Source organism: Branchiostoma belcheri, unplaced genomic scaffold, assembly GCF_001625305.1.
Source record: "Branchiostoma belcheri isolate BF01 breed outbred unplaced genomic scaffold, Haploidv18h27 scaffold136, whole genome shotgun sequence".
Lineage (NCBI taxonomy): Eukaryota > Metazoa > Chordata > Leptocardii > Amphioxiformes > Branchiostomatidae > Branchiostoma > Branchiostoma belcheri.
Genome location: NW_017802780.1, coordinates 513,345 through 523,794, shown reverse-complemented (window position 1 = coordinate 523,794; position 10,450 = coordinate 513,345). Strand labels below are relative to the sequence as shown.

Genomic DNA, 10,450 nt, shown 5'->3' with positions numbered 1-10,450 from the left:
GAAACTTGTCAGAAACCAGTGGAATGGAGGTGATGTTCATTTATTATACATATTATATTATTATCATTATCCCATACAGATAGATTTGGTATTTTAAAATAACTAAATTTCGGATTGAAAATGCTAATTGCTACAATTTACAGCCCTCATTTTTAAGTAATATTAAGGTAATCTAGGGTAAATATTTTGTCCAATTCTAGTCATGTGAAAATTACCTACACTGAACAGGAGAATGCTACTTAACAATTTTAATGGAATCATTAAAACCATTAACGTCATTTGTATTATTGTTAACCTAACTTACTAACTAAACGTTGTGACACACTAACTGTGCTTATTAGCGATTTTATCTAATGTACAGTTAAGTTGAAAGTCCTAGAGTCGTGGGACGAGCCTCACTCGGGCTACCCGGCCAGTGACCAGCCAGCGGGCAGTCTGCACTACGAGGGGCGGGCGGCACGGCTGCAGGTGTCCGATGGACAGGTCGAGAAACTGCCGCTACTTTCTACCTTCTGCATCTGTGCGGGATTGGACTTTGTGCGCCACGATGGTTCGTCACAACGTAGTTCAGAATATTTTATTAAACCTAATTTTAACTACCTAAGTATGTATGTTCAAGTTTTCTGTTAGTTAGTATGCAATCTACGTACTACGTAGTAGATTGCATAATGCAACTTATTTACCGTACTAATATTTTCACGAAAGACGCAACCCCTTTTGGATATCTGACATCTCTGATATTTAGTTTGTGAATAGGTCTTATATAAAGAAACGTAGAAAATTGCCACACAGCGGCGTGTTATGACACTGCAGCTCACGCTATTGCAGATGATAAGTGTACAAATCAGAATGTGTCGATGACCAAATTATCTAAATCATCTTATTTGACATCTTGTGATATTGCCAAATTTTAGTTTTTTGTAGATGTGTAAATAAAGAATGTGCATAATTAATAGCAAAATATTACAATTTCATAGCGGTAATTGTTCAAAATTTTATATACATTTAGAGTTTAAAATTAAGTGAACTGAAACATCGTTTAAAATTCTTCAAATCAAGACTTCATTTGCACAGTATAAAAGAGTATAACACAATAGCCCTCTATGATATTTGCATGATCAATGAGATACACTCAAAAGTCACTCGTGAAATCTAACCATATTTTTTTAAGTATAAAGTAGTTTGATATATATTTCATTTTCTATCACCCCGCGCGCGTCAAATAGAAACAAGTAAGTAAACATGAATGGAATTGTTCTAAATGATACGTTTAAAAATCTGTGATTACGTATGTTTCCTCATACAGGCAATCATCTCTACGTGGCTGTAAAAAAGCAAGCGGGTGACTCACCGACGTTTGTGCAGTATCCATCCGCTGCCCTGTTGACGGTTGATCCGCCTGCTGACGACCGGCTGTTCTATGACGTAGCCTCGGCGTACAGCCGGCATGCTGTTCCACTGGTGGACAGCGACAGACAGGTAGCAAACATTCAGTCTGTAAAATGTAAAAATCTAGCAACAAGATTCCATATTTACATTATACCATTACAAAATCGTTACGCTATAAAACATTAGAAAGCAGGCTGTGTAGATTTTTTTATTATTCGTCCATACTATCATTGGTTAAAACAATATGCCAATTTAACAAACCCACAGGACGTATATTCAAGTCATAAACAGCTTTTGTTGCATTTGTTTGGAGAGCTACAGTAATATTTACCGGAAATTTTTTTGTCAACAACATCCAGTTGTATAATCATATAATATAAGACTTAATATGTATGTGACAAAGATTTTTTAAAACCTCTAATCAAATATCACCAACAGGAGAAGTCCAAACTTTGTGACGATGCCACCATCGAGGATTTTAAGGACCCGGATGTGAGGTACTTCCGGCTGAGTCCAGTTCTGGTGGACTGCTATCAAATGGTCTCTACTCGTGAGAACAAGTGGAACTCTGAAGCCGGTGACATTTTTTCACTGTTTTAATATTAAATAATACTGCCTAGCATCCACATAATAGATCAAAGTATAAGTCCCCCGATGCGTTAAAGAATACGTCTGGACATGTATAAAGTAAGGCCTGACGTGTTTTTCTTACGCGTGACATCTTAACTAATCGTGTAAGTCGGGAGATAAGGGAGAAAGATAAATAAAGTTGTATATCTTCGTTATGATAAATACAAACCGATCTGTTATCTTTGCTTACAGGGTTCATGTATTGTCTATTGTATATAAATACTCATGATATATAGTCAGGTGGGATCTACATGCATAACTGCATTGATACAAAGAATTTTTCACCGTCTAAACTAAAACAATTCTTTAAAACCTGCCGCTAGTAAGTGCTTTATTAAAAGTCTCTTTAAAGGAAGCCGAAAACATCTTACATTTTGTCTAACGCATTCCATCTATATACAAAATTGCTTGATTGTCCCTGGTACAATTGTCATGCAGCTAAGCTTACTGTATACAGTACGTCGATTGTCCGATCTATTCAATATTCTACTGTTTTGCCCATCAAACTTCAGTTCCTCCAAAGAATTTCCGGAAGGTCGTAGTCCGGAAAGGTTACCGGAACACTCTAGCTCAGAACAATGAATATGACGTCATGGATCTGCGCTACAGGTAAGATAAAGGACTGTTATTTTAAAGAGATTAAATTACCATTAAATCATTAATAATTTATTATTTATTATTTATTATAATTTAAACTACAATGCTACACTGTAGCATTGAAGTTTCAAATTGCTTCTTGTCATATTGCTTCGAAGCTGCTCTGACATACAGCTAAAACAGTACGAAGCATTTTGCTCATTGTGAAATTTTATTTTCATTTACAGTACACACAATCTCGGCATCGCCATGGAGTTGACCTATGACCCGGAGGGAGATGGTATAGACCCGGATGTACACACCCCTGCCAGGCTGGCCCGCTGGGCCGCTATTAAATGCGGACCACTCTTCACTAACGCAGGGTATGAAATAGGTAAGTTAGGTCCCCTTTCACCTTTGGGAAAGCAAGAGAGCAACCAAAATTAGATTGTATTGCTCATGACATTGAGATTGAAATATTTTGCACTACGTAAAAACTATGATTTAAAAGACACTCCACCTGCCTCCTTCCGGCTGAGTAGACAACAGACAACAAAGGTAACAAAAAAACGTTTATTCTTAAAAACAACTAATCTAGCACAATGGTCGCTTAACGGCTTTCTTACGGGTTTATTTCACAACACCTACTGCCTATATTTGGAAAATGCCTGTTACCTATTTAATGGACCAAGGACATTATATAGAATGTATAATGTCCTTGGATGGACCTCATAATTGATTCACTCAATGATTCTATTTTATTGGCATTTAAGTATAAACAAGATATTAGTTTATTTTGTGTTAACGCACGTAGCAAGACGATGGTGTTTTAACTTAGAATATTACTTTAAGGAGCTTTGAATCGAGAGTTTACCTCTGATCCCAGCCAGCCTGACCAGTATCTTCCTTTATTTCATTTACGCTGGCACGTTTGATCCACTACTTTAGGAAAGCGCCCAAACTTACTAGTACACGGTCATTCTGCCATTAAGTAGAGACAAGTGATGATAATGAAAGACGGCCAAGTGTTGAAAATTGCAGGTCAAAGTCCATTATCTTGTAACTGGTATACAGGTATCGGTTTGTATGAGAGGTCTGTGTACATCGGCTTACGGGACAAGGCTGACCGCGCGCTGTGGGTGGCTCACCCGGACTACCTGCCGCCCAACACCACAGAGAGTGACTGGCACCTGGACATGGACACACTCATCACTAACTCAGTCGGTAAATACACGTCTTTTTGTCACTCCGAACTGCATCATATACATCATATGCTAGTACATGCATCACGAAAAAGGGGGCTGCATTTTTAATAATGCAGCAGCGACACCTAACAGATTCAGTCAGTATTACACTGACAAACTGAAGCTGACAAAGAGTGTGGCAACTTCTTGGTGCAGGTAAATATCCATTCTATGATCTAATCAATTTTGGATTTCTAGATGACAATTTTATTTTCCTCCCCCAAGACACTCGACACCTAAATTTTTATTAGATTTATATATAAAATCTATATATGAATATTGCGTGTTCCAGAGGGAAGAATTATTGAGCCAGACAGCCTGTCCCACGCCTGTCTCACTGCCAACCCGCCACAGAAGCAGTCCTTAGTTTTTGACCGTGCTGACAACAGTCGGCGCAGGAGAAAACGGAGCCTGGGGAGCGACGTGTGCGTGCCTACCTCTGACACTATACACTGTGCTAGGACTGCTGGCCACCGAGATGCAGAGGTAGCTGTGTGCAAATAACCTAAAGTATTGTCTTTTAGTTCTCCATTTGATTACCTTTCCAAAAGTTTTTTTTTTCAAATTTGAGTGACCACTGACCAGGTTGACGAAATAATTGATGTTTACTGGTCACTGTCTACTCCGTCCAGTGAATGATTCAGGTATGATTCAATTACAGGAATAATGTCGATGGTGGAGGGTTAAGAAATGTGCTGTATCAGGAACCATACGTATTCAGAACCATGCCAAAACATCTGCTCTGGCAGTCTACACTGGCAGCCGCTCATCAGTCTGATATCATAGCATTTAAACATAAACTGGCAAAAGTAGCCTACAACAGATTCAACACTCAATACAGTCTTGATCTGCCATGTACCTGGACCACTTCGTGTGGATGTAGCTCTTGTATTGCCCGTTCCGATATGGTTATCTCTTCCATTCATTGTTGTTACCTTGATTATGTTTATATGATATTTTGTGCCCTACTTGTATTATAGATTGTTGACTGTGTAATGTACATTCTTGTTGTTTTTGTATGTGGGAGGGCAACTAGCAAAGGTGCTTCGCACCTGTTTTGCCCTCCCTTTCACTTTGTGAAAAATTTAAATAAACAAATAAACCAATACACGTATCCAAAACGAAGCCTGAAGAATAGTTAAGGATGTCATGAATCAATCAAAATGTTTTATTTCTAAAAACTTACAAAAACGTGTAGCTATTGGCTAAATTATGTCTTGTTGTACTATTCACTTTCTTAAAATTTATGGCAGAACAAATTGAAATGGATACGTTATTTGATAAAACAAATAATTACACACCTATTACATAGAAATAACAACGTTCGACATTAAAACAATCTTTTGAATACTACAATAAGATAATAACATCGTTAATATTATACAGGACCATAACAAGACTGAAAGTCAAAGAAAGGCTTAACAGCAGAATTGGGTAACATAACATAGTTGCGAGAGTTTATAAGAGCAAATGACAGTTTACCACGTGAAAAAGGTTAAATTGCCGCAGCACTCGCATGATATGCATGCCGCATAAAGTACGTGGTGCGGGCAGGTTAAGGGCTCTGTTATGTAACAGAAAACAAGACTCTTGTGTCTTCCAGGTGTCCCACATCATGGAGATGGTAACGCGGAAGTTCCTCCATCCCGGCCTGAGGGGGAAGTTAGAGACGGCTCTGAAGGGGTGTCTGGGCGTCTGTGGGACGTGTGTTCAAGGTATAGTCATGGTGACACTTAAGTATTATAAGAACCGTTCCTTTATCCACAACCTTGCTCAGGAACGGTCTACGCGTAGTCTACGCGTATCCATCCTAGCCTTAGGGTAATCTCCGATTTGATTCAGATTACGTACGGATTATCAAAAACAAAACCTGATGCCTACCCTTACCCATTATACAAAGAACTAGGTGTTCACATATCTGTAACAATATGAGTACATGAATATACAAACATTGAGACATATATACACACAGAGGACAGACCGAACCAGAAGAGAAAACAACAATAACCAAGTAATGTATCTCATTGTGATACAATAGAACACAAGGCAATGATTAAAAGGGCTTTTAGAATACAATGTGTACAAGGGTTTTGCGTTGCTTGCATCTACCAGGCGTCAATTGTTTCGCTGGAAAACTTAAAGAAACTGGGCGAATAGACTAAATAATGATATTTACAAGAGAATAGAATAATATTAATTGACAAATAGACTAGACAATATGTCAAGGGGGACTAAACATTATGTCACATGTACTGCAGAAAATACTTGAGTGGTCTAGTAAATCCTCTGGCATATTTGCGTAATTTCCACTGCAAAGCTTATTTTCCGTTTTTCTGTAAGCCCTAGGAGTCTGTTATTAGAAACTACTAGTTGTTTTCACGTTTAAATCTCTGCTTCATGAATGGACACTCTCAACTGTTCCTATAGGTGATCTATGGGAGTCCAAAGTCAAGCACTGTGACATCTTCCTCCACTGGGTCAACTTTGAACTCGACAACGATGAACCAAACGTGACTAACTTTTTCTACAAGGAGAACAGCGAGTTGAAGCTGTACGCGTGTGGAGGGGACCGACACTGTCTGGTGGAAGCACCGCTGTTTTCTCTGATGAGTAAGAACCCATTCATTTCGCTCTTCTTTAATTTTCTGACTATTATTGTCGCTTACGTGTTAAAAGCAATAGTCCGACCAAAATTTCATGTTGGGCTGGGCCGTGGCTTGGTTCTCTATGCAGGTCGACGTCATGACTCGAGTCTTATTGACATTTGGTCTGTTAATTAATATATATTGTCTAATCGAGGGTCAAGTTTTAAAAAAAAATGGCCACCTGGCTTTTCCAATGGCACTGCGATGGGCTTTTTATGTTTTTATGGGTTCACCACACCACGAAGTGGTGAGGTGAAACCATATTGCTTTTTCTGGTGTTTCTTCTCCTCCTCCTTCTCCTCCTTCTTCTCCTGCCATTTTTTAAATGGATTCAGCTTCTTCATTTTAGGGCCTAAGGTCCTGAAATTTGGTATGGAGGCACAGTGGGCAAATACCCCTAGGCGTTTTTTAAATTTTTGTGATACAGGCTTTTAGAATGGTTTTATTTGAGTTTTTTGGCTGTGTTATAGCAAATGTATTACTGTGTTAGTGTGCCATGTTTACCACGTTTGGGCATGAGTCATCACAATGGAATGCAGGGCATCAACCAATAGGCATGCAGCTTTCCTCTATTCTTCTTGCTGATTGGCTATTGGGATTTAACTTGATTAACACCTGCACAGAGCATTTCCACCTGCACAGAGCATTTCTTGCTGATTGGCTGTTGGGATTTAACTTGATGCACAGAGCATTTCCATACTGACAGTATGTCTGTATTCAAGTGTTTTGGTAGGTATTTCAAGCTTTCCTGCTCCAGCATTGAAATGCGGGGCATGAACGTTATTTTTATTTTGAAAATCAACAGTTTGCATTATGCAATTAAAAATCCTAACCAATAAAGTAGGGAATAGCTATCCTAACTGTTGTTTTAGTCGTATGTTACTTCATATTATAGTTATATCAATGTAAATCATTGTTTTCCATTGTGTTTCTCATTCTTTCCCTGCCATGTCGTAAAATGTGGTGAACCCATCGCTGTATTTGCTCCAAAGCAAATATTGGCCTTTCTAGTTGCTTATTATATTGTGTTCGGCATATCTGGAGATGCCGTGAATGGATCTTGATGGTATTTGAGCTCGAAAATGGTCATCAGCTTTTCAGCATGTAACATAATCATATTTGCCTGGCCAAAACTGACCTTTCATGTTCAATCATTGTTCTACAGTCCAGTCGGTAGAGGAACGTTTCCGCCCCGACCCAGCACAGAGTGTAGAACAGCTGCTGTACCCAGTGGGCAGCAACCCTCTGCCTGTCCTGGACCTGCTGTCCCAGCTGTACGCTATCCACGCTTCCGGCAGGGTCACGGTCTGGGTCGAGGACAAGGCGGAGATGCAGGCTCTCAAGACGCCGCTTAAGGTGATCCTTGGTATTAGCAACATGCACTGGACTATTCGTCTTAAACAGGTGCAATTGCTACCGCAAGCATGTTTATCATTTTTTTCTAATTAAAAGTCATGTTGTGTCATTGTCAGTCTAACTTTTTCTTGCTAGCCACGAGGCAAATATTTCTACATCCGATTTCGTTAGACACTTTTCAAATTATTAAAGGTTACACGATTCTTTTATTGTGCCTTCGTTTTCCATATTTAAGAAAAAAATCTTATCTTATGAGACAATATGTCTTACTACATCGATACAATGAATCTTATTGTATAGATATTTACTACTATAAGATATTTAACGTAAACTTTTTTTGGTTTAGGGGTAACAAAACGGTATTGGAGGTCCCGCTTTATTTAACGTGTAAGAAAATAATGCTGCATTTTAAACCAAGTGTAATGATTATATCTTCCACTTGGTTAGGTGGTCCTTCTGTACAACAAAGAGGTGAGTGACGTCATTATCAATGTGGCGGAACAGACCAGTCTGGATGACGTGTCCGGATTGGTGGAGAGTTGGGTGAGGAAATGGACTACGTCATCATGCCCTGACGTCACCAGGAAGTACGTCCCACCTTTTACCGTCAAAGGAATGCCAACTGGTAAGTTATGCCCCTGTCACACATAGTAGAATATTGTCTCCCAAGCAATAGCCAAGATTCACCATCCATAGTTAATCGGAGTAGGTCGGAGAATTCGGCTGGTGTTCGGCCAGGTCGGCTACTGTTCGGGTAAGCCGGCAGAACGTTTCAAAATGTTCTCGAGTGTAGGTCATGCATGATTGACTGGTAGTTGGCTGTTGTTCGCAAGTAGGAGGGGTGTGTTTTGATTTAAATTAAATTAAATTCCATTCGATTTGTATGGGAGGCCTGACGTAAATCTGGTCACACTGCTCCCGAACTTCAGCTAACGAAGATAAGATTCTGAACGATTTGGAGAAAAAACTTTGCGTTTACACGCCTCTAGTGATTCTTGCCATTATTGTAATGGTGCTCTCTGAGTACACTTTTGTCCGCAGAGCGCCGCAAACGGAGTCCTGAGCACGAGTTGAGAGAGAGCCTGCTGAAGAGAGACCGAGACTGGGAGAAACGCTGGTTACACAGCCGTCAATCAATGCTGTAACTAGGCAACTGGCAGGCACTGCCAGACATCCCCATTAGCTATATTGCCAAGTTTCATGTTCCAGGCAGCGTCACAACGGAGCAATTAGGAAAGTACCATTTTTTCATACATCGCTTTTCTCAAAACAGTTATAACGGGAAAAAAGCCTGCTCTGGCATTGCCAGACATCCCCATTAGAGCATCGACTTTGCTTAACCCCAAATGTGTATCAGTTCCCTAGTCACAACTGCTTAGTACTTCTTAGTGAGGTAACTTGACTTCTAAGACATTCTGTAGTTTTTTGGTTTATGTTAGCAGTTTTATGTTTATGCAGCTTACTAATAGGTAACTATCAGGAATCCTGGAACAGATCAAATTTACCAGATATATGTAGGTTGTATAAAAGTATTTAAAGTTATAGATTAGGCCAAGTTACTCTGATTATATGAAGACCCCATTGGTGCGAGGGTGCGAAAAGGTTTGACAAAACAAACCCGCTTTATTATAAGAATTATAGTCATGAAGGTTTAACAAATGGCTAAAGACACAGAATATGGTATAGCGAAATATAGATCATTCATTTTCATTTCTTTACATTATCTTCTTTGCCTTGTATTTGAATTTATATGGCACTCTACAGAATAGTTTTACATTTTTTTCACAAGTACATATTTACTTGTTTTGCAGTGGTCTTGTACAATTACCAGTATCGTAAAAAAATTTTTTTTACCTCCATGAAAAATGGAGGTATTGTTTTTGACGCGTCTCTGTGTGTGTCTGTCTGTGCGTGTGTGTCTGTCTGTGCGTGTGTGTGTGTGCGCGTGTGTTTGTGTTTCCGCACATTTGTAGTCAGCATAACTTCATAACGCCTTTATTGATTGTGATGATATTTGGTATGTTGGTAAGACTCAGGAAGCCGAAGGTCAAGGTCAAATATGGGCCTCCTGGTGGATGACCTTGGTACTGCAGTAGAACTGCCGGTTTTTGTACCTTTTGTCCTGAACATGCTGTGGTCTTGACTTTTGGGTGACATATAGCTTATCCTGTCTGGAACAAGTGGTGTGAGTTTAGTACTCCTAGCAGCTTGTTCTGGAATTGCAGGGCACTTTCTGGCAAAATCTTTAAAAGCCAATAAGTCCAGATAGGAACAACGTATTTTCATCATTTTTGGTGTGTAGGTTACTGAGAGAGAGCTGTACATAATCAAATGTAAATTATGCAAATGAGAACCTAATTTACATAATTAATGAGAAAATGCTATAATTACAATGTTTTATATAATTGTACTTTTATACATGTAATGTATTTAATATGTGGCAGGCAGAACATCAATAGATACCAATGATGCAAATGATACCACTATGCATATATTATGTTAATGTGGAGGTCATTTGCATAATTAATGATGACATGTTGAAATGAAGTATGATAAAGTAGAGGGATTTTACAACGTACACAACGTAAAAATATTGTCATTTGAATTTAC

At 39.0% G+C, this 10,450-nt stretch overlaps 1 protein-coding gene across 1 annotated transcript; it reads left to right on the top strand.

Moving 5' to 3' along the window:
* Positions 1-232: 232 nt before the first annotated feature.
* Positions 233-9,340, top strand: LOC109464303. Its single transcript, XM_019761256.1, has 13 exons — positions 233-281; positions 362-550; positions 1,307-1,479; positions 1,828-1,966; positions 2,532-2,628; positions 2,844-2,989; positions 3,670-3,819; positions 4,132-4,325; positions 5,443-5,554; positions 6,267-6,449; positions 7,650-7,840; positions 8,288-8,465; positions 8,882-9,340. Exons 1-13 carry the CDS (start codon positions 233-235, stop codon positions 8,983-8,985), a joined length of 1,905 nt encoding a protein of 634 aa, XP_019616815.1. The 3' UTR covers positions 8,986-9,340.
* Positions 9,341-10,450: the final 1,110 nt, after the last annotated feature.

Bases quoted from the DNA above. Each gene is read 5' to 3' on its own strand.
- LOC109464303 (XM_019761256.1), top strand. From the start codon at position 233: ATGCTACTTAACAATTTTAATGGAATCATTAAAACCATTAACGTCATT. The intron at 1,967-2,531 runs GTGACATTTTTT...ATCAAACTTCAG, and splicing joins CAAGTGGAACTCTGAAGCCG to TTCCTCCAAAGAATTTCCGG. The intron at 2,629-2,843 runs GTAAGATAAAGG...TTTCATTTACAG, and splicing joins GTCATGGATCTGCGCTACAG to TACACACAATCTCGGCATCG.